This window comes from Musca domestica, unplaced genomic scaffold (genome assembly GCF_030504385.1).
Source record: "Musca domestica strain aabys unplaced genomic scaffold, Musca_domestica.polishedcontigs.V.1.1 15, whole genome shotgun sequence".
Taxonomy (NCBI): Eukaryota; Metazoa; Arthropoda; class Insecta; order Diptera; family Muscidae; genus Musca; species Musca domestica.
In genome coordinates this window covers 5,100,141-5,125,073 of record NW_026712207.1, presented here as the reverse complement: position 1 = coordinate 5,125,073, position 24,933 = coordinate 5,100,141, and the positions used below count along the sequence as shown (strand labels likewise).

The window sequence follows — 24,933 nt, the reverse complement described above, 5'->3', positions numbered from 1 at the left end:
GTCTTTTATTGGCAGAAGACCTTTAACAGATCTTCTATGGAAAAAAAACCTTTAACAGTTATTTTTTGGAAAGAAGACATTTAAAAGGTCGACTATACGGGGTTTTCTGTGGAGAGCAGACCTTAATCAGGTCGCTAAGGGAAAGATAACTTTTAACAGATCTTTTATGGACAGAAGACCTTTAACAGGTCTCCTAAGGAAAGAAGACCTTAAATGGGGTTTCTGTGAAGAGCAGACCTTTAAGAGGTCATTAACAGGTCTTTTAGGCAAAGATAACTTTTAACAGATCTTTTATGGACAAAAGACCTTTAAGAGGTCTTCTATGGACAGAAGACCTTTAAGAGGTCTTCTATAGACAGAAGATCTTGTACACATCTTTTTTGGACAGAAGACCTTTAACAGGTATTCTATTGATAGAAATCCTACAGCAGGTCTTCTATGGGCAGAAGAACTTCAACAGGTCTTCTATGGATAGAAGATTTTTAACCGGACTTCCATAGACAGAAGACCTCTTAGAGGTTTTCTATGGAGGAAACCCCTTTAACAGGTTTTCCATAGACATAAGACCTTTATCTGTTCTTCTATAGCCACGAGACCTTTAACAGATTTGCTATAGACAGAGAACCTTTAACAGTTATTTTATGTACAGAAGACATTTAAAAGGTCAACTGTAAAACAGAAGACCTTTAACAGGTCTCCTAAGGACAAACGAGTTTTCTGTGGAGAGCAGAAATTAAAAATATCATAACCAGGTTTTTTAGGAAAAAATTACTTTTTTTATGGGCAGAAGACTCGACTGTAGACAGAAGACCTTTAACAGGTCTCCTAAGGACAGAAGACCTTAAACGGGTGGGTGTGGAGAGAAGACCTTAAAAATATCATAATAGGGATTCTACAGTTAGGAGACGTTTTGGCCGTATTAAATGGTATATGCCCTTAGCCATATCGCTATATCATTTGATATGACCAAAACGTGACTCATTGAAGCAACGATTTTAGACCCTTTGGAGCAAATCCATGTCAGGACATTTGGGGTCGACCTAGTCATGTCAGTGTGTCCGTCTGACTGGCTGGTTGCTGCGCGCCATAACTTCCGAAGGGATTATCCGATTTGGTCCAAACTTGTAATATTATTATCAACCTTAAATCGAGTTCGGAGATGGACAATATCAGTGCACTCCCACTGGTACCTCCGTTCGATTTTCTTGTAATTTTGTACCTCGTACCTCGCGCCCATTTTAACATATTCTAAAAACTACCACATATCTCATTTAAATGTGTAGGAAGTAACCAATAAAGTCCAAGCCTGGCATCTCCCAATATTATATAATATTTATTTATGTCCGATACAAAATGGTCAACATTGGTTCATTCCTTCCGAACCTACTCCATAGAGGAACAAAAATTTAATCATAACAGATGTTAAAATATTTTTAAATAGTCAAAATCGTCTGAGGGTAGTCAAAAATTGTCTGCCGACAAAACCGACTGATACTTTTTAATTATACCCTCCACCATAGTATGGAGGGTATATTAAGTTTGTCATTCCGTTTGTAATATCTCGAAATATATACATTTTAGACCCCACAAAGTATATATGTTCTTGATCAGCATAAAATTCTATGTCGATTTAGCGATGTCCGTCCATCTGTCCGTCTGTTGAAATCACTCTAGCTTCCGAACGAAATGATGTAGGTTGATAAAATTTTACTCAAATGTGTATTATTTCTGCAGCACTTTTGGTATTGACAATGGGCCATGTAGGTCTACGTCTTCGTATAGCCCCCATATAACGGTACCTCCCGATATTCGGTATTTTGATGATTTTAGCGACATTATTCAGCGGAATTGTTTCGAATTTGGTATTTAAAGTTCGTAATGGATACTACAGCATAAGACAGAAAATTGTCAGTGCAGGTCCACGTCTTCGTAGAGCCCTCATATAACGGTACTTCCCGATATTCGGAATTTTAATGATTTTATCGATATTATTCACCGAATTCGTCTCAAACTTGGTATTTGAAGTTCGAAATGGACACAACAGCCTATGACAGAAAATTGTCTGTGCAGGTCCACGTCTTCGTATAGCCCCCATATAGCGGTACCTCCGATATTCGGTATTTTTAATATTTTAGCGACATTATTCACCGGAATTGTTTCAAATTGGTGTTTACAGGTCTTTATGAATACTTCAGCCTAAGAAAGAAAATTGTCTGTGCAGGTCCACGTTTTATATTCGATATTTTGATGATTTTAGCGACATTAGTCACCGAATTTTTTTTAAGTTGCGAATTTTAATATTCTAATGACTTATGACAAAAGTTGCCTATGAAGGTCCACGTCGTCGTATAGACCCTAACATAACGGCTACATGCGGTATTTTTATTATTTTAACAGAATTTTTAACGGATTTTATTTTTTTGAAAATTGCCTAATTCGTTCCAATTGGTGGAGGGTATTCAAAGATCGACCCGGCAGAACTTACATCTTTTTTACTTATTCTATCCACAATCGGCTCGTTCGGCATCAAATATCCATATCTATGGAGTCAAAAAAAAGAAAATAAATAAAAAAATAGTATTAATAGTAATAAGACATATTGTAGCTTTCCGGAAATCTCTTAGTTCCACCTATAATTTGGCATGTATTTTGTGGAGTCCCAAAATGGGTCCTTTTCGACTTGCGAATTTTTTTAAAAAAATCTACGTACAAAAAACATAATTTTGATACATCTCCTGATCACTTGTTGGATATGTATGATACCAATATTGGTCCTGAACCTATTAAACTTATAGTAGGTTCGGCTCTTGGACTCTCAGGACCGTCCCCCATTAAAGAAAAAATACTTTTCCGGAGTCAGGTTGCAAATACCTCCTTTTGGATAAACATTTCAAAAAAATCGAGGTTTTCTTTTACTAAACTAGAGTTAAGCGAAGTTCTTTAATAGATACCATTCTAAAGACCTCCAACATGTCTGTTGCATATAGAAGATCTTCTACAGGGTTTTTATAGACATAAGACCTTTAATAGAAGGGCTTTCCATTAGCCCTTCTGATATAAATAATTTATGTGATCTTACATGGATCTTAGACCCTTAGGGGATTCCCCTTTCTTGCTGCCAGCGTATTCTATTTTATATCAAATTGTGTGCCACAAACAACCATACCACCATGATATATTCTCTGCAGAAAGATTGATAACAACAAAAACAACAAGCCAAAAAAAAAAATCGAAACACAGAAGACAAAAGTGAAGGTCACGCTGCCGGCGTTAATATAAACAACGAAAAGCATGCTGCCCATGTTTTGAGATGTAGTAGCATTGGTCGCTAAGCCGTTGAGTTTTGTTTTATGACAGTATTTAAATATTTCTTTTTTTTAATTTATTCCCCTCGATTATTACGGAAAAAAATCTAGTCTGCTAAAACATAGAACATTTTTAATATTTTTGTTGTTGTTTTTTCTTTTTTTTTTTTTCTTTTTGAAACATTAATTCATTTGGAATATTTCATCTCATGTGGCCGTAAATGATGTGACAGGGAAGTTGTTTGACCTGTCTTCGCATTCGACTACACGCGTTATTAATTTATGATCAGCCAAACTAAGATCGTACGATTCTCCCCTCTAGGAAAACTGTGGTGATCATCATGCGGTTTAGACGATAATGGTGTGTTATGTATTTCGATTTCTGGTCTCGCTGGGCGACAACTATTATCTGAGCACTCTTTTTTTTTCTTAGTTTGCCACCAGATCCATTTAAGATGGCCTAATTGGTGTGTTCACTCACAAATGTTGTTGTTCCTCCTTTGGGTGTTTGTTGTTGGTATTTTTCTCTCTCTTTTTCATTTTTTTTGGAAGTGGAAAATATGACCTCTAGTTGCCAAAAACGATATTTGTAGCCAATTGCTGTTGAAGTCGCGTGAATTAAAATGTATGTTGTATGACCATATATATGAGTGTATGTGTGTGTAATGGTAAACCATGTTGGCGAACACGTTTTGGGGGCTTTTCACGGTGACAGCTGGTGTGCAAAGTTCGTGGGTAGGTTTGCAACTTCATTTCGAATGCCAAGAATTCTAGTAAAATATTTACTTTATTTTTCGAAGATTTTTAGAAAAAAAAAAAAGAAATTGGGGTAAATTGTGGATTTTTACGATTACGTGGCAAGTCTGGATTAAAAAAAAACAAGGTAAAAAGTATCAGTCGGTTCTGCCGATAGATGTATACCCTCAGACAAAGTTCGATTATTTGAATATATTTTGACTTCTGTAATGATAAATCAAATTGTTGACCTTTTATAGAGTAGGTTCCGAAGGTATGGGCTGTTCATTTCGTATCACACCCAAATAAATATAATATACAGGGTGAGATAAAAAAACTGCAACAAAGTCAAACGCCATAATTTGTATATTTTTTTAAATTTTATTGAAAAAAATCGGAAATAGCATCAAATTTTAGAATAAGTTTAGATTTGTTCGAATTGGCCACATTTGGCACGAATTATGGCCTTCAAACGGCCAATGAAACCGTCACACGCTGCCCGAATGTTGCTCTGCGGTATTTTGGCCCATTCCCGGCGAAACGCTTGCTTGAGGTGATCGACACTTTGGTACTTTTTAGGGCCAACCTTGCTTCCAAAATACTTCAGACACAATAGTCCAACGGATTGGTATCCGGAGATTTTGGTGGCCATCGTGATCTGGAAATTATGGGAGGAACCTCATTTTGTAACCATTCTTGGGTGGCGCGCGCTGAGTGCGATGGTGTTGAGTCCTGTTGGAATGTTCAAGGTCTGCGGTCACAATGTTTGCGTGCCCAAGGCTTTAATACACCCTCCAGAATATTTTCGCGATAATATTCGGCATTTATTCTGATGCCACGGTCGATTAATATGAGCGGAGAGCGACCATCGGCTGTTATGGCGGCCCTCATTATCCCCATGGCTGGCGCTTGAGTTCTGGTGGTCACCCGTAGGTGCACACTTTCAGCTGACCTCTTTGGCAAATAAATGAGATCATTTTGTTTGTTTACAAACTGCTGGACAACGAATATTTTCTCATCGGAGACGGATAAAACCGAAGTTGGCAGTTCAGCACTTTCGGCCAAGCGAAGAAACTCTTTAGCTCTTTTGAGTCTATTTTCTTTCTGTTGCGGTGTAAGTTCTTGCCATTTCTGGAATTTCAATGGCTTTACCCCGAGCTCATTTTTCAATATTTGCCGAATGGAATATTGCGAGATGTTCAGCTCACGAACCATTTTTCGGCCTCTGCGACGTGGGTTTCGATCAAGTCGCTTCTTTACTTTTCGAACCATTTCTGCTGATGTTGCTGTTTTCTTCCGTCCACTTTCTTGAAGTCGGGCTACGCTAACAGTATCACGTAGTGAGCGATGGTACGAGACACAAAAGAATTATTCAAATTTAAATGCTGGAGTGCTCTAACGATATCCACTTGTGGTTTTCCAGCCAAATATAAAGAAATCACACTATCACGCTTGAATTCCATCACGAATAACTTTTTTCCTGGAGAGTCTTACCAAAATGCTTTTGTACGCTTGTAAACAATATAATGAGCTGTCACTGGAATAATTTTAACAGCTGTCGGACGTAACATAGAAATTATAGCAGTCCCTCTTTAGACTATGGCTGAGGGTATAATTAGCCATATGGCTGAGGATATAGAAATGGCGCCCAATCGTGAATTTTGTAAAAGGTTTACTTGGCGCCTAATCGTGGATTTTATTAAAGAATTATTCCATTGAAAATACTTCTTCTTCGAGTTGTTCATTTCTGTATGAAAATAACATGGCGCCCAACCGTGGCTTTTACCAGAAAATAACTTGGCTGTCGTTCCTGAGTTTTGTGCACAAATAGTTTGGCGCCCAATCATGAATTTCACAAGCTAATAACTTAGTTTCCAGATAGTGAATTTTACATGAATATAATTTTGCGCCCCGTCGGCACTTTTTAAAGAAAATAACCTATAATGCAGAATATATTGGCTTTCATACGTGAATTTTGTTAAAAAAAAAAAAACATGGCGGCCAATCATCAACATCGTAAGGTAATAACAGGGCACCCAATCGTGGATTTTATATGAAAATAATATGGCGACCAATAACTTTGCATCGAATTCAGAATTGCAAGAAACTTAGACCCCAATCATTGAAAAAATGTTGGAATAAATGGCGCCCAATCGTGTATTTTGCAAGAAAATCTCTTGGGGGCCAATCCTGAATTTTGTGCATAAATAAATTGGCGCCCAATCATGAAGTACACAAGGTAATGACTTGGGGTCCAATAGTGAACTTTATAAGAGAATAATTTGGCACCCAATCGTGGATTTTCGAATTTAATATTGGAATTTGTTAGAAAAAAAAACATGGCGCCCAATCATAGATACCGAAAATGAAAAATGAATTTTGGAAGCATATAGATTTTAAAGAAAAATAAATTGATGACAATCCATGGATTTTACAAGGAAATAAGAAATAATAAAAAAAATATATTGGCTTATCCTCGTGAATTTTATTAGAAACAACTTGGAGCCCAAACATGGATCTCGCAAAAAAATAACTTGGCGTCAATCATTGATTATATGGCGCCCAATAATGGATTTTGAAATACTATAACTTGCCGTTCAATCCTGTTTTTTTTTTCTTTTTTGATAAAGTAACTGAGCCCCAAATCATTGAAAATATATTACATTTTCAACTGCAAATTTTGTAAAAAAATAACATTGCGTCAATTTTGTGAGATAGTAACTTGACGCCCAATCGCACCTTTTGTGAATTTTACAAGAGAACAGAAAACTTATTGGCTTCCACTAGTGAATCATGGATTTAAAATCAAAATAACTTGGCGGCAATTCAATTCTGAATGATTAAATAACTTAGCCCCCAATTATTGAAAATGCTTTGGCTTCCAATTGAAAATTTTGTAGAAAAAAATAACATGGCGCCCAATCGTGAATTTTATATGAAAATCATTTTACGCCCAATAATGGATTATAAAAGAATACAACTTAGTATCCTATTCTGGATTTTTGTGATAAAAAAAACTTAGCCCCCAATCAATGAAAATACATAGGCTTCCAATTATAAATGTTGTAAGTGCCCAATTATGGATTTTAGAAAAAACTTATTGTGGATATTGAAAGAAAATATCTTGGCGCCCAATCATGTTTTTTCAATATTTATTTGGCGTACAAATAAGAAATAAAAAAAAAATTAGCATCCAATTTTCGTTGAAAACGAAAACGGTTCGGCCACCCACCGCCATTTAAAAAAAAAACTTTAAAATTTAAAAATAACATCGAAAAATATCATGCAAAGAAACCCCGTTATATAGGAGCTTTGCGAATACGTAATACCCTTTACGAACTTTAAATACGAAATTTGAAATAATTTCGGTAAAAAATGTCGCTAATATCATCAAACTTGGAACAATTCCGTTGAATAATGTCACCAATATCATAAAAAATACAGAATGGGCTATATGAAGTCGTGGACCTACAAAGACGATTCTCCCTTATAGATTGTACTACCCATTACGAGATTCAAATACGAAATTTGAGACAGTTCCGGTGAATTATGTCCCTAAGATAATCAAAATACAGAATATCAGGAGTTATCGATACAAGGGGGCTATACGACAACGTTGACCTGCATACACAATTTTTCGTCATCGGCTGAAGTACCCATTACGAACTTCAAATACAAAATTTGAAACAGTTCCAGAGAATAATGTCGCTAAAATCATCAAAATACCAATTATCGGTGAGGAAGGTTGTATAGGGACCATACGATATCGTGGACCTATAAAGACAATACTAAAATACACACAAAGAACTCTTTGTGTGAATTTTCAGACAATACCATTGAAAAATGTGGCTAAAATCATTAAAATACGAACTATCAGGGGGGTACCGTTATATGGGGTCTATACGATATCGTGGATCGATATAGTCCATCTTCGAACTTGACCTGTCTACAGACAAAAGACTAATATGTTCAAAATATTATACTAATACTGTGGAGGGTATAAAAACATTATTTTTAACGATTTGATTCGTTCGTATTTCGTACTAAGTCCTTAGAGTGTTTTTTTAACAAAATAAACAAAGCCAATAATCCAGATTTTTTTTTTTAAAGAAATTGGAATTTTTATATGAATAAATGAATTACCTCTATCAATTTTTCTTTATTTTTGGAAAAATATTTTGGCGCCCAATGGTGAATATATTTTATAAAAACATAATTTGGCGCCCAATCTTGATTTTTTTTAATTATGAAAATATGTTAAGTGCAATAGATGCGATGTAGAGTGCAATATAACCGGTATCCACTCAGCATAAAACTCTTGCCAGTTTTTTTTTTTTTTGTAGCCACCAATTTTAATATTTCATTTAGTCGCTGTTTGAGCTGATTCTTTTTGTTATTATTTTCGCACGCATCTTCTTTTTTGGCCATACTACGGATGCGCAGTATTCTGGTTTTATTTGGCTATGTTGGAGATAACTTGATTTGTATTTATGTATGTTGTAGCATAATTTATTGTTGTATCTTCTGCTGCTGCTTCTCCTCCACCCCTTCTCCTCCTTCTCCTTTGCCATGATTTTTGCTGTTTTGTGTGAATTCTTTGAAATATCCAAATTTTCATGAGGCAACAACAATTCAAGATCAATAGCAGACATACAAACGTATGCAAAATATTTTTCTTAAGTTCGAGTGAGAGAAGGAGAAGTATAAATTGTAACTAAAGATCAGAGTTCGATATCATTCAACTGTAGCAACTCTTGTGGTAAACTACACAGAACAAGCCGTCAAAGAAATCACCATGAAATTCATCATTGTTTTCGTTGCCCTCTTCGCCTTGGCCTTGGCCGCTCCCGCCGAAGTTGAAGTTTTGAAGAACGAATCTGATGTTGGTCCCGAATCTTTCCAATATGCGTAAGTATCTAGAGGTCGCAAACTCCTGTGGACATTCTGATGCCTGCCAGCCATAATAAAAAGGATAACTTAATTAAACATTTTTTTCAATTTCTTCCCTATTACAGTTACGCCACCAGCGATGGTCAAGAAGCTGAAGCTCAAGGTCAATTGAAGAATGTCGGCTCTGAAGATGAAGCTATTGTTGTCAAGGGCTCTTACTCCTTCGTTGCTGATGATGGCCAAACCTACACCGTCAACTATGTTGCCGATGAAAACGGTTTCCAACCCCAAGGTGCCCATTTGCCCGTTGCTTAAGTTGTTGTCACCAACTTAAATTGTTATTATCCCAAAGTCCTATTATCCCGTTCCCGCACCGTATCCCATCCACAACCCCCCAACCCTCTCTGTTACCAATTGCTCCCGGCTATTGACAATATTTGCCAGTAGTCTTTTGGGAAGCATTCTCAAAGTTGTTATTTGACCAAAATAGGCTAAGTTACAAAACAAAAAGAAAAAAAAGCAAAAATACAAATGAAATAGAAAACAATCTGAAGAAAAAACAAAAAAAAAATATTTCTATTTTACAATTGGGTCACAGGTACACTGGAATGACATCGTCTTTGCCAACAAAAGAAGTGGACGGAACAGCTTCCAATGTGATTTTTTTCTTGAAGGATTATTCGGATTTATATCAAAACTTACCGTCTTGAATATAAAGTGTATGATTTGTTATACTTTACGAAAAAGGTAGTAAAATGCCACCAGGACCTTAAAACACACATAGAGAATGATAAAGCCATAACCGTAAATTTTTTTAATAGCTAATCTTTGTGTTTTTGGTTTCTAATTGTAGATTTTTTAATAGCTTTGCTCCCAGGTATTTCGGGTTCTAGTCGTGCATACTTTAGACATTTTAGACAACATTTGTGATTTTTTAGAAGAAGCTAATTTGACTATAACCATAGTTTTTATTTTTAATAAATAAATTAATGATGACTCCCACTCGTGGGGTTTTAAGCACATTTGGCCCAAAGATTATAACATAATAGATTATATAACATAAAAATGTTCTGAAACGGATTTTGTCCAAAGAGACCTAGGGTCTAAAAAAATCTCTGAGGCACGTTTTGGCCGTATAAAATGATAGCCATATGGCTGAGGATATAATACCTTAGCACACAATCGTGGATTTTATAAAAAAAAACTACCTTTGCGTTTCTTTTCAAAGGGAATAATGTGGCGCCCAAATGTGAATTTTTGTTAGAAAATAACATGGCAAAGTCATGGATTTTACAATTTTGAATTAAAGAAGAAATATCTTATGACGCATAGATTTTACAAGAAAATAACATGGCGCCCAATCGTGAATTTTCTCCGAATGAAGCAAGGCGACAGATGGTGACTTTTGTCCGAATATTGCATGCCGCCCAATCGTGAAAAATTGTGAAATACTTTGGCGCAGTTCGTGCAAAAAATTAAGAGTCACAATTCTAGATTTCCAGGAAAGTAATTAAGGACCATTATCCTATTTAATTAATTAAACCAGTAAAGAAAGTCCTAAAGTCGGGCGGGGCCGACTTTATGATACCCTACACCATACATAAAATTATGTAGAGCTCCACATAACAATTAAAAGATTTTTTGGGAGAATTTAATCATACACGCTATGATTATAATTATAATTTAAAGTTCAATGGACTAAATATGCCGAAGCATTTGTATGTTTTAAATTCGGACTTGTATTGCCCATTTGTTGCAAAATTAATTTGAAATCAGATAAAGATGTAAATTTGGGAGCTATATCCAAATCTGAACCGATCTCGATACAATTTGGAAAATATATTTCTGAGCTGTATTTAATATATTGCTTGAATATCGTTGTTACGGAGTGCATATTGCGGCTGTGGGTAACAAATATAACAAATCGGATGAACAGTATATATGGGAGCTATAGCTATATCTGAACCGATCAGAACCAAATTTGGCATACTAGCTTCTAGATTCAATTTGGTCGTAGGTGCCAAATTTCATCCTATTTGGACAAATATTAGACATTTGGTGTACAATAAAAGGTAAATCGGACGAAGTTATACATGGGAGCTATATCCAAATCTGAACCGATCTCGATAAAATTTAGCAAATGTATTTCTGTGCTGTATTTGTTATATTTCCCCAAATATTGTTGTTACAGAGTGCATATTACGGCTGCGGAGTACAAAAATAAAAAATCGGATGAACAATATATATGGGAGCTATAGCTATATCTGAACCGATTTCGATCAAATTTGGCATACTTATTTTCAGGTCCAATCTGATCGTACGTGCAAAATTCCATACTATTCGGACTGATATTAGACGTTTGGTGCACAATAAAAATCAAATCGGACGAAGATATATGAGAGTTATATCTAAACTTTGACTGATAATAGGGTTCGTCCTTGGGCCAAACAAATGATTTGTGCAAAATTTCATCTGGATAGGGCAATAAATGCGTACTGTACTTTGTTCTCAAAAATACATGGACAGACGGACGGACGGACATGCATAAATCGACTCAGAATGTGATTCTATGCAGATCATCAAAAGGAACTAAGGGTCTATCTCGTTTCCTTTTGCCTGTTACAAACAAATGTACAAAGACATAATACCCTGACCACCTTGTGGTGTAGGATATAAAAATACGGGAGGTCTACTTAATACGCATAGTGGTGTAGGGTATCATATAGTCTGCTCCACCCGACTTTTGACCTTTCCTCACTTATTTCTACATATATCATCATTTCATTTTTGTACGAATTTGTCAAAAGTCGACTTAGGCGACATTCTGCCATAACCACCATCTTTTATGGCCATATTGATGAAAATGTTTTATTTATTATTTCTCGTCTGTGTTTTTGGGGGCTTTTAGCCACATTTCAATAAAAATACTAGATTAGCCTTCTTCCTCTTTGATATCAGTTTTTTTGCACGCAACTATTTCAGGCCATACTGTCGACCAAAACAATCGTTCGATGTAGATTTATTCACAAAATAGCTTAATTTGAATTGTCGTCATAGAGTGGTTGTTATCGTTGACGGCCAGCTTCTTTTGTGAATTCTTTACATAGTCGCCCTCATTGTAGGGCATTAAAATTCAAGATCAAATTTTAACAATCCAAAATAGAAGAATTATGCAAATGGATCTATAAAAAAATTTGTGGAAACAAAAAAAATGCTATAAATAATAACTAAAGATCAGAGTTCGACATCATTCAGCCGCATTAACTCTTCTAGTCAACGACGTAGAACAAGCCGAAAAAAAACTTCAACATGAAATTCATCATTGTTTTTGTTGCCCTCTTCGCCTTGGCTTTGGCCGCTCCCGCCGAAGTTGAAATTTTGAAGAGCGAATCTGATGTTGGTCCCGAATCCTTCCAATATGCGTAAGTATTTTGAACTACTACCCCCGCCCAAATAATGGCTTAATTTAACGTTTCTTTCAAATTCCTTCTTATTACAGTTATGCCACCAGCGATGGTCAAGAAGCTGAAGCTCAAGGTCAATTGAAGAATGTCGGCTCTGAAGATGAAGCTATCTCCGTCAAGGGCTCTTTCTCTTTCGTTGCTGATGATGGCCAAACCTACACCGTCAACTATGTTGCCGATGAAAACGGTTTCCAACCCCAAGGTGCCCATTTGCCCGTTGCCCCTGAAGCTTAAGTTGTTGATTTGTTCCTGAAATCTAACCCCTAATCCTTTATCCTTCACTCCCAAACTCCTTTCCCCTCCTCAAATTTCCCCTACCCAACCCACAAACCCTTTGTAAAATGTTATAAATTGCTCTCTATAGTTGGCAATATTTGTCAACCGTAGTGGAGAATTATTATCAAAGTTGTTATTTGACCAAAATAGGATAAGTCAAAAAAGGAAAAAAAATCGAAATTAAAAAAAATATATAATTTTTTTAATTACAAACAAGTTGAGTTTTATTGTGAGAAAAAAATACAAAAAAAAAAACCTCTGAGGTTAAATGCGAACCTAAAGGGTGGAAAGTTTTGAATTAGGCATCTACTTTTCTGAAACTGGTAATTTTTCAAATTCTGAAACACCTTCTTAAAAGCCCACGACCTCTATAAGAAATTTTCAAGAAATTTGTCCATAGTTTAAGTTTCGAAAAAAAAACCTTTAAATGGTCCTGATTTTTTTCAAGTCGCATAAGTACCAAAAAATATATATATAAGTAAATAAATTAAAATAAAAATCCACAATTATTGCCGGAGTGGAACATCTCTCCAATATTTGGAACAAATTTAGAAATTAAAAAAAAAAAAATAAAATCCATTAAAAATTCTGTTAAAATATTAAAAAATACCGAATATAGCCGTTATAATGGGATCTATGCAAGGACTTGGATCTGTATAGGCAACTTTTGTCATTGGCCAAAATTCATTAGGAACTTCAAATACGACATTTTAAACAATTTCGAAGAATATTGTACCTAAAATCGTCAAAATACCGAATATTGGGAGGTACCGTTATATGAGGGCTATATGAAGAGGTGGACCTGCACAGACAATATTTTGTAATGGGCTGTAGTATCCATTACGAACTTCAAACATTAACTTTAAAACATTTCCGGCGAATAATATTGCTTTTGTAAACCTACTTCACTTCGTTCGGAAGCTAGAGTGATTTCCACAGACGGACGGACATTGCTTAATCGACATAAAATTTTATGCTGATCAAGAATTTATTTGTCTAGGGTTTAAAATGTATATTTCGTGGTGTTACAAACGGAATGATAAACTTAATATACCCTCCATACTATGGTGGAGGGTATAAAAATAGCATCAAAAATAACATTAAAAATCCAAAGAAACCGGCAGGGAAAGGTCTAAAGTCGGGCTCGGGCTATTGCTCCAATATATGTTAAAAAATATATATTGGAGCAATAGATATACTGGTCCGATTTTCACCAACTGGTAAAATTCGGTTGAATGTGGAAAAATCTATTCCATTTGGGCTGGTATTACATATATGGTGAGCAATAACCGTAAAATCGAATGAAGTTAAATATCAAAGCTATATAAAAATCTGAACCGATCTCGGTAAAATATAGCAGAGGTATTTTCGAGCAGTATCTGATGCCCGGTATCTAACATCATTGTTGTGGGGTGCATATTACAAGCAAATCAGATGAAACATATATATGGGAGCTAAAGCTATATCTGAACCAATTTTCACTAAATTTGAAGTATTAGTTTCTAGGATGAATTCAATCGGAAATGTCGAAACTCAGTCCATTCGGGATGATATTACCCATCTGGTGCACAAAAAACCTAAAATTGGATAAAGATATATATGTGAGCTATATCCAAATTTGAACCGATCTTGATACAATTTGGCAGAGATTTTTCTGGTACCAAATATCTTTCTTGTATAAAGATATTGGGCTTAAGCCCCAAATCGGATGAAACATATATGGGAGCTAAAGCTATATCTGAACCAATTTTCACTAAATTTGATGTACTTGCTTTTAGACTGAAGTCGGTCGGATGTACCAAAATTCAGGTCATTTGGGCTGATATTGGCCATTTGGTGCACAATTAATCTGAAATTGGTTGAAGATATTTATGGGAGCTAATTTGAACCGATTCTCACCAATTTTAATAGGATTTGTCCTTGGGCCAAACATATATATTTTTGGAAAATTGCATCTCAATCCGATAACAAATGCGACCTGCATTTTGTTCACAAAAAAAGGGAAACTTTCACCTATATAGAACTTGGTCTAATGCAGGAATAAAACCCTTTATGAAATCAAAATCCCGAGGTAAATGTGGCTACAATGTCATCAAAATACCAAATGTCGGAAAATATCGTTACATGGAGGCTAAAGGAAAAAGTTGTCTATTTACGCAATATTCTGCCAAAGAAGCTATCGTTATTTCTATAAGTTACAAACCTAATAATCCCTTCATATATGGTAGAAGACACCTGAATCGGGTATTTGAAAATTCACAGCGAAAAGTGACCTAAACAAAGGGAGGAATTCGCATCTTCCAATTCTAATTTTTGAAATTTTCAGATTAAGATTCTTCGGAATCCTTTAATTTTAGGAATAAATTCTTGCGAATTTTTTTGAGAGGTATAATTATTCAACATTTCGACCCGTAGTGGGGTGAAGGAGAGGTCCGATATATTTCATCTTGATACCAGATCTTGTGTTTGGAAAAATATTGAAATGTATGAAATTTAAGAACAATCGGACCCTTATTTCACTTTTCATAAGAGTTATAATTATTGCCAAATTTGACCCTCTGTAGGGGAAGTGTCAGAAGTAGTGGTCCACCTAGTCCTGTTTTAGTAAAAGTACTGAGATGTGTGAAATTTTAAGTGAATTGGACGCTCAATCCAAATTTTATGACGTTTTGGTTATTCAAAAATTTAATTCTTTGTGGGGAAGGTACCTGAAGAAAAGGTTCGTCCAATCCATTCTACCACATCTTGTATTGATAAAAATATATTAAATATAGGAAAAACATGTAGAATTTGAAAGAAAAAAATGTGGCGCCCAATCGCAATTCTCTAAACATTTGTAGAAAAAACTTCTGCAGATTTTCTACATACAGGAGACAATTAAAAGATTTCTTGTAGACAGGAGACAGAAGACGTTTGGGGGGTCTTCTATTGATTGAAGACCCTAAACAGACCCTTTTACAGGTCTTCTATGGACCAAAGACCTTTATCAGGTTTTCTATGGACAAAATACCTTTAAAAGGTGTTCTATTAATACCAGACCTTGAGAAGGTATTCTATTGATAGAACACCTTTAACAGGCCTTCTACTGAAGTAATTTCCATACCTATTCCAATAGGGTCCATCAAGATCCGTGGCTATACTAACATTACCCTCCACTTTTGGGATGAAAGGGTCACAGCTTCCGGGACGACACAGTTTTTAAATCTTTATTTCCTCAAAAACAAGGTAGGTGCTACAGTTTCTCTATCGAACCTGTACTTGATCCACAGAAAATGTAAATAAATCCTCGATATTCACAAAAATATTTTTGCGTAAATTTTTCCAAATTTCAAGGTATTAGCTTCCGCGGTTCTAAAATGTAGCTATATCTCCCATATATGTTTCCGATTTGATATTTCGATTCCGGATTCAGGACACAGAATCTATGGAAGTAAGGTTTTAAAAGAATAACGAGGATATGCGCGTTTATTCTGGAACGAGATTGCATTTCAGAAGAAGCCACAGACTAAATGGCCAATATAGATATACTGATAAGCTCTACACTACTACCCTTGAACGTTTTGAATTTCAAATAATTCCACAGCACACGGGTCTGGTTTTTCGAACTACTAATATTTATTTTTATTTTATTCAAGACTGGTTAATTCAGAAATGGTGATATATGAATTTCCCTAACATTTATGTTCCATGTGTAGTCGTTCCATCGTTGTTATGTTTTGACGTAGGCCTATTGTTTGGCCGTCCCATAGCGATGTCTACACACACCGATATACCAACATAAGTTAAATTTACATTCTGGTTATGAAACTTCTTATGCTGCCAATTCTAGGCTTAACATGGCGATGGCTTACCGGCTAATTTGAATATACCGCCAAGTTTTGATTTTTGTTGGAATCGCTAAATATTGCCAAAGAGTTTGAACTACATTACATAATAGAAAACATAGAAAAATATACTGATTTAAATTTAATCTCATAGGTATTGAGATTAAGATGCCAAGAGTTTGATGATACACACTTTCGTATAAATTGCCGAACCCAGTCCACAATTGGTATCATTCAAACGTCAGCTACGACAAACGAAGGAAAACAAAAAAACCAAAATCAAAATGAAATTCATCATTGTTTTCGCCGCCCTCTTCGCCTTGGCTTTGGCCGCTCCCGCCGAAGATGCTGTTGTCCTTAAGAGCGAATCTGAAGTTGGTCCCGAATCTTTCCAATATGCGTAAGTATCCAGAACTCTCGATCTCTTATTGAAATTGTAAAGCCTCGCCCCGACCACAAAAAAAGGATGGATTAATTCAACATTTCTTTATTCCATTTCATCTCCGTTACAGTTATGCCACCAGCGATGGTGTCGAAGCTGAAGCTCAAGGTCAATTGAAGAATGTCGGCTCTGAAGATGAAGCTATCTCTGTCAAGGGCTCTTACTCCTTCGTTGCTGATGATGGCCAAACCTACACCGTCACCTATGTTGCCGATGAAAACGGTTTCCAACCCCAAGGTGCCCATTTGCCCGTTGCCCCTGAAGCCTAAGATGTAGTTGTTGTCTAGTTAAGTTAATAAAAAAATCTTTTTTTTACAAAAAAATTTTAACCGAGTTATTTTTTGGTTGTTTGTAAGTTTACTTCGATAAGTTACCAAAATAGAGGGGGAAAACTCCCGCTCGCTTCCAAACTTTTAGAAAATTTCGGATTAAGATTTTTCGGAATTTCTGCATTTAAGGTACATAATGTTGTCACCAATATTGCAGACGAAAACACGAGATATATTTTGGTGAAAAATTGTAAGAAAGGGGTCTCTTTCGTCCGTTTTTTTAAATACGGCTAAAAAATATCTTTAAACTGGATCGTATCAGGTCAAAATATTCTATGAAATTATTTTTCATGAAATTTTATTATAAGTTCTGAAATTCGTCAAAATTCTAAATCTTGCCTAAACGACAGGGATTCAATTATACACTGTGCGACAAAATTATTTTTATTTTATAATAACTGAAAAATTTTAGTAGATTATGAAAGTAGAACTAAGAAAAAGAAAATACGTGCATCGGCGTTTCAAAAAGTTTACATCGAAAAGTTAACAAAGTATAGGGGGAAAGTTCCCCCTCCTTCAGACTTTTGAAAAAATCGGATAAAGATTCCTTGGAATCCGTTAATTTTTGTCTTCGCCAAATATTGCAGAAAAAAGATACGAGAAATATTTCGATAGAAAATTTTAACCCACACGCAAGTCAAGAAAGGGGTCATTTTGGTCCTTTTTAGAAAAAAAAATGGCTAGCAGACCAAAATTTTGGAAAATACAAAATTATTTGTCATGAAATTTTACTTTTTATCTAAACAGGGCAAAAGCTACATACTTTTTAGGAGTTTTTGCAAAAATCTCCCACAAAGCATCATTCTCGAAAGATGACGTCAAAAACAAAAATATTCTTCATTAAATTGTTAATGCCACCAAGGAAAATAAATCTATATTTAAAATGTATATCAAAAAAATATTTGCATCAATTTTCCAAAAAAAAAAAAAAAAAACCTATGATATTCTCTTCTTTTACCCTCCACATAGAAACGGAGGGTATATTAACTTTGTCATTCCTAAATATTCGCCCTTGACACCATAAAGTATATCTTCTTCTATATCTATAAAAGAGGAAAATGTTTGTTTGATTTTCCTCAAAATTTCAGAGTATACTACAACATCTTCTAAAAGTAACATAGGCTACATAAATTTTTGAAATTCCACTTGAAACTGAAGATATAGCATCAGAATCGGAAGTACCTCCTAAAAATTTAGATTTTATATGCACATATCTACTGATCGACTACAGATATAGTGTCTAAATTTGGAATGAGTAACGGAATTTTAAACAAAAATAAATTTGCCAAATTATTTTGAAATAGGTTCAGATTTGGACATAGCTCCCATTTTCAGCCGATTCCATGTATTTGATGCATTAAACACACTGTGTACGCCACATTTTTTTAGAAAATTTTGCCAAATTATATTGAAATCGGTTCAGATTTGGTTTATTTGATGCACCAAACACGATATGTATGTTCGATTGCAATGCAATTTGGAGTATGTGACGGAATTTTGATCCGAAAATAAATTTCTCAAATTATATTGAAATCGGTTCAGATTTGAATATGGCGAATATATATATATATATATATATATATATATATATATATATATATATATATATATATATATATATATATATATATATATATATATATATATATATATATTCGGCCGATTTCATATATTTGATACACCAAACACGATACGTATGTCCGATTCCAATGAAATTAGGCATGAATGCCTAAATTTGCTACACAAATAAATCTGCCAAATAATATTTGAAATCGGTATAGGTTTGGATATAGCTCCCATATATATTTTCGACCGATTTCGTTTATTTAATGCAGCAAACACGATATGTATGTTCGATTCTAACAAAATTTGGAAAGTGTGACGGGATTTTGATCAGAAGATAAATTTGTCAAATTATATTGAAATCGGTTCAGATTTGGATATGGCTCCCATATATATTTTCGCAATTATAAATATTTGATGCACCCAACGAGATATGTATGTCCGATTCCAAATAAATTTGGTCAGAAATTTAGGTACCAAAAAAATTGTCAAATTATATTGAAATCGGTTGATGTTTTGGTGTAGCTCCCATATAAATATTTCGACCGATTTCATGTTTGTTATGCACCAAACACGATAAATATAAGAATGTGTGGCGGAATTTGTTACAATAATAAATTTTACAAATTAGTTGGAAATCGGTTAAGATTTGGATATAGCTCCCATATATATTTTCGGCCTATTTCACGTATTTTACATATCAATTTCAATGAAATATGGAAGGTGTGTGTGAAATCGATTCAGATTGGGAAGCATTGACCCACAACGCCTTTGAAATGGCATTAGGCTAAGAGTAAAAAACTATACACCAATTTAATTAAGGATACGCTTATTACGGGGAAGTATGTTTCAACCTCGAATTCTCTAATTGCAACAGAAATACCACTCAACTTCTAAAGATTGCAGCTTCCTGCACGCTGGGCATTTGCTACTAAATTTATAATTCCGAAGGACAAACCCTTTGTATATGCAGGAAAAAATTTGACATGTTCTTGCTTTTCTCATGGTCAGCTGTGCCTGACATGTTCATGCGTTTAAAAAATTTTGAATGCATATAAAATCAAAAGGGGTAGCGAAGCGCACCGGGTTCAGCTAGGATTGTATAAAATTGGAATGTAATTTTCTTAAAAACTACAAATCCTGGGTTTATAATTTATTCCGAGATTTATGATGAAATTTTGTGTAGAATATATTTTCCTTTGACACCTTTCACCTAAATTTAAATTTTATGCTACTATCAGGCTTCGGAAAAAATTGTTAAAAAAAGTTAGTAAATATTTTCAACTTCTTTGTCACATTTAGTAATTCATAAAAACTTTTGTACCTAAATATAAAGTTTATTCCGATTTTTATAGTGATTTTTGTGTAGAATATTTCTTTTTCTGACATAATTCGCCTAGAACAAAATTGTATGGTACTCTCAGGTGTCAACATCAAAATAAATCCGAGGAAAACTTGATCGATAATATAAAAAAATTGGGTTTTTTCTTGGGAATATTAAGGCAAATATTTTTTGGATATACAGTTTAAATAGAGATCTCTTTTCCTTGGCGACTTAAAATAAAATTTAAAGAAGAATATTTTTCTCTTTGAAGCCTTCCTTCTTAAATGATGCTTTATGGGAGAATTTTGCAGAATTTCACATAAAGTATGTCTCTAACCCTAAAATTTGGTTTTTGATATTTTATGCATTTTTGGCGTTTAGATACGATATAGAGTTTTAAAGTATTCCGAGACCTATAGTAGAATTTTATGAAAATTAATTTTTTGGAATATTTTGACTTGCTACGATTCCGTTTAAAGGGAGTTTTTACCCATATTTTAAAAATGGACCAAAAAGACCACATTATTGACTCGTTTGGGGGTTAAAATTTTCGATTAAAATAATTCTCGTATTATTATGAGTAATATTGCCAAGGACACAATATCCCGAAAATGCAAGGATTCGAAAGAATCTTAATACGAAACTTAAAAAAAAGTGTGGAATCTAACCCTTCTATTTAGGTTACTTTGCGTTGAAAACTTTCAAATCGCCCAACTTGATTTTTTTTCAAAATGGATGTACGTTCGATTTTGAATGGGCACAAATTCTTGTTAGCATAAACGATGATAGGCGTTTGGTCTGGAACGAGGTCTCAATTCAGAAAAATCCACACACTTCCACATTCAATGTAGATATTTGCCAAACTCCCAAAATAATTCCATTTTCACCCCTTAACCTTTGAATTTCAAATAACTCCATAGTACCGGTCTATGGTTTTTCGAACTGCTAATATTTTATTTTATTCAAAAATATTTAATTCAAAAATGCTGATTTAAAGATTTACATACATTTATGCTCCATGTGTAGTCGCCCCATTGTTTTTATATATTGACGTAGGCCTATCAATGATGCCGACCATAATTTAGTTCATTTTTTTATTAATCTCCACACACACCCACCGATATACCTACATTAGTCAAGACTTCAAATCTGGTTTTGAGACTTCTTATGCTGCCAATTCTAGGCTTAACATGGCAATGGCTTACCGGCTAATTTGAATATACCAGCAATTTCTTGGTGTTTTTGTTCTTGTAGCCACTGTGATTCTTGTCGGAATCGTTAAAATATTGTCAAAGGGTTTGAACCATGTTACGTAACATATATAACCAAATCAATAAACTGATTTAAATTTTTTCGCATAGAAATTAACATAGCTATGCAAATAGCTTTACGATACAAAAAATTCCTATAAATTGCAGAACCCAGTCCACAATTGGTATCATTCAAACGTCAGCTACGACAAACGAAGGAAAACAAAACACCAAAATCAAAATGAAATTCATCATTGTTTTCGCCGCCCTCTTCGCCTTGGCTTTGGCCGCTCCCGCCGAAGATGCTGTTGTCCTTAAGAGCGAATCTGAAGTTGGTCCCGAATCTTTCCAATATGCGTAAGTATCCAGAACTCTCGAACTCATTGTGATGCCTCGCAGACCACGAAAAAAAGGATGGATTAATTCAACATTTCTTTTTTCCATTTCCCCTCTCTATTACAGTTATGCCACCAGCGATGGTGTCGAAGCTGAAGCTCAAGGTCAATTGAAGAATGTCGGCTCTGAAGATGAAGCTATCTCCGTCAAGGGCTCTTACTCCTTCGTTGCTGATGATGGCCAAACCTACACCGTCACCTATGTTGCCGATGAAAACGGTTTCCAACCCCAAGGTGCCCATTTGCCCGTTGCCCCTGAAGCCTAAGATGTAGTTGTTGTCTAGTTAAGTTAATAAAAAAATCTTTTTTTACAAAAAAATTTTAAGCAATTTATTTTGTGGTCATTTCTAAAAATAAGGACTATGGATAGACTATTAGGTATAAATAGGTACAATTTCTCACAACCATAGTATTTTACAGCTACTTTTCAATGATAACACCATTCAACCATTCCATAATTACAGGAAAAATCTAGTGGGTTATGAAAGTGGAGGTAAAAACAGGAATCACGTGTACTGGCGTTTTGAAAGTTTACGAAAAGGTAGTTTTCAAGACTTTTGCACATTTTCGAATTCAGATCTCTCGAAATCCGTGCATTTTAGGTATATGGTGTCTTCGCCAATATTGTAAATAAAAATTCGAAAAATAACTCGAAAGGAAAATTTTCAACAACAAAGTCAACAAAGTGCTTTGTTTAGTCATTTTTTATACCCTCAGCCATATGACTAGAGAGGGTATATATCATTTAATGCGGCCATCGAAATAACTGATTTAAACCCTAAGTCTCTTTGGACCAAATCCGTTGCAGGACATTTGGAGTCGATCTAGCGATGTCCGTCCGTCCGTCTACCTGTCTGGCTGGTGCGCACGATAACTCTCAAAGTTAGTATCCGATTTGACCCAAACTTGGTACATCGTAAAATTTTTGTTAAACTTAGATTGAGTTCGGAGATGGGCAATATCCTTCTTGTACATCCCTCACAAAATGTTGAAGTTTATAAGTGCGGTTGTAAGATTTAGAAGAATTTCTAAAAGAATTTTAGTTTTATGTAATTCTTTTGTTCCTCTTCTATTGAACTTACGATCTCGTCAATTGGGTAAAAAATGTTTTTTTTTTTCATAGAAGTTATTTTTTTTTAATAACTTCTGGGGAGAATATCCCAGACAAGAAACAAGGGAACTGATGAGGATTGGTGGCTCTTTCCGAAACCTAGGTATTCCCTGCCTTACCCCCTGGTAAACATTACCATCGTTCTCCACTCATAAACAAACGTTGTTTTTATAAAAACAACTATAATGGGATTTTGCCTGACGATTTTGCAACAACAAAATACTACGGTATCCCAAACAAGCAAGCCAAACACTGTTCTATTAATAGACACAGGCACGGTCGACGAAGGGGTTTTTGTTGTAACAGACAAAACAAACTTACATGGTTAATTACTTCGTTCAGGTTGAACGAAAGCATAACAAGTGGAGAAAGATGTAAATGTTTATAAGTGGGGTTGTAAGATTTAGAAGAATTTCCAAAAGAATTTTAGTTTTATGTAATTCTTTTGTTCCTCTTCTATTGAGCTTACGATCTCGTCAATTGGGTAAAAAATGTTTTTTTTTTTCATAGAAGTTATTTTTTTTTTTAATAACTTCTGGGGAGAATATCCCAGACAAGAAACAAGGGAACTGATGAGGATTGGTGGCTCTTTCCGAAACCTAGGTATTCCCTGCCTTACCCCCTGGTAAACATTACCATCGTTCTCCACTCATAAACAAACGTTGTTTTTATAAAAACAACAATAATGGGATTTTGCCTGACGATTTTGCAACAACAAAATACTACGGTATCCCAAACAAGCAAGCCAAACACTGTTCTATTTTCAAAAAATATATTTTCTGCACAGAAAGAGAAAGGGTAATCCGATTTTGCTCAAACTTTGCAAATTTTTATACTTGCCTTAGTTCTAGGTCAAGTGCGAAAATGGACAATATCGATCCACTGCATCAAGTACCTACCCCACAAAGGTTGAAAATTTTTAACAATTATTACTCTTATAAACTGTGATGTAAGAGTCCGATTGTCTTCAAATTAACCCAAGGTCTGTTGTGAAGATGACATATATATGTGTCCACTCCTTCTGGTACCTCCCCTCCCAAAGCGTCAAAATTTTGAATATTCATGAAGCTCATAAAACGAGAAATTAAGATTCGATTCCATTCAGACTTGGCACATCCCAATATTTTTATCAACACAAGATCTGTTATAAAAAGTAAAAAAGCAGTCAGTTCGGCTGAACTTTGAATACCCTCCACCAATTGGAACGAATTAGGAAATTTTCGAAAAAATACAATCCATTAAAAATTCTGTTAAAATCTTAAAAATACCGAATATCGGAAGATGTTGATATATGGGGGATATGATATTGGGGACCTATATAGACAATTCTATTTCAGAAATTTCAGATAATTCCATTGAAAAATGGAGCTAAAATCATCAAAATACCGAATATCGGGGAGTACCGTTATATGGAGGATGTACGATGTTGTAGACATATATAGACAATTCTATTTCAGGGGGTAAAGTACTCACAAGGATATCCTTGTGTAGAATTTTAGACAATTCCATTGGAAAATGTGGCTAAAATCATCAAAATACCGGTTATTGGAGGGTACTGTTATATGGGGGCTATACGATATCGTGGGCCTATATATAATTCTCTTCCAGGCGGTAAAGTACTCACAAAGAACACCTTGTTTAGACTTTCAGACAAATCTATTGAAAAATGTCGAGTATCGGGGGTTCTGTTATATGGGGGCTAAACGATATCGTGGACCTATATAGCCCATCTTCGAACTTGACCTGCCTCCCTCCTATCTTCCTATCTTTATTCGTACAGACGGACGCTCATCAAGAATATATATATTTTGTTGGGTCTAAAATTATTATTTCAGCGAGTTACAAACGGAATGACGAACTTAATATACCCTCCATACTCTTGTGGAGGGTATATTAAGGGTCAACGTTTTGAATAATCAAAACTATCATAAAATCCGGCATCACACACTTTATTATTTCTACTGACACAAAACCTGCTGTGAAGATGGAATATACCTATCCACTCCTTCTGGTGCCTCCCCCACA

At 34.9% G+C, this 24,933-nt stretch overlaps 4 protein-coding genes across 4 annotated transcripts; all 4 read left to right on the top strand.

Moving 5' to 3' along the window:
* Positions 1-8,772: 8,772 nt before the first annotated feature.
* On the top strand, positions 8,773-9,478 carry LOC131800449 (larval cuticle protein 65Ag1-like). Its single transcript, XM_059119856.1, has 2 exons — positions 8,773-8,948; positions 9,056-9,478. Exons 1-2 carry the CDS (start codon positions 8,836-8,838, stop codon positions 9,243-9,245), a joined length of 303 nt encoding a protein of 100 aa, XP_058975839.1. The 5' UTR covers positions 8,773-8,835; the 3' UTR covers positions 9,246-9,478.
* A 2,720-nt stretch (positions 9,479-12,198) lies between these two features.
* LOC101888420 (larval cuticle protein 65Ag1) lies at positions 12,199-12,886 on the top strand. The gene is made up of 2 exons (XM_005181914.4): positions 12,199-12,352; positions 12,430-12,886. The coding sequence occupies exons 1-2, from the start codon at positions 12,240-12,242 to the stop codon at positions 12,626-12,628; spliced, it is 312 nt and encodes a 103-aa protein (XP_005181971.2). The 5' UTR covers positions 12,199-12,239; the 3' UTR covers positions 12,629-12,886.
* Positions 12,887-16,730: 3,844 nt separating this feature from the next.
* LOC131801304 (larval cuticle protein 65Ag1-like) lies at positions 16,731-17,211 on the top strand. Its single transcript, XM_059119854.1, has 2 exons — positions 16,731-16,894; positions 17,007-17,211. The coding sequence occupies exons 1-2, from the start codon at positions 16,779-16,781 to the stop codon at positions 17,203-17,205; spliced, it is 315 nt and encodes a 104-aa protein (XP_058975837.1). The 5' UTR covers positions 16,731-16,778; the 3' UTR covers positions 17,206-17,211.
* A 4,395-nt stretch (positions 17,212-21,606) lies between these two features.
* LOC131801303 (larval cuticle protein 65Ag1-like) lies at positions 21,607-22,067 on the top strand. The gene is made up of 2 exons (XM_059119853.1): positions 21,607-21,759; positions 21,865-22,067. The coding sequence occupies exons 1-2, from the start codon at positions 21,644-21,646 to the stop codon at positions 22,061-22,063; spliced, it is 315 nt and encodes a 104-aa protein (XP_058975836.1). The 5' UTR covers positions 21,607-21,643; the 3' UTR covers positions 22,064-22,067.
* Positions 22,068-24,933: the final 2,866 nt, after the last annotated feature.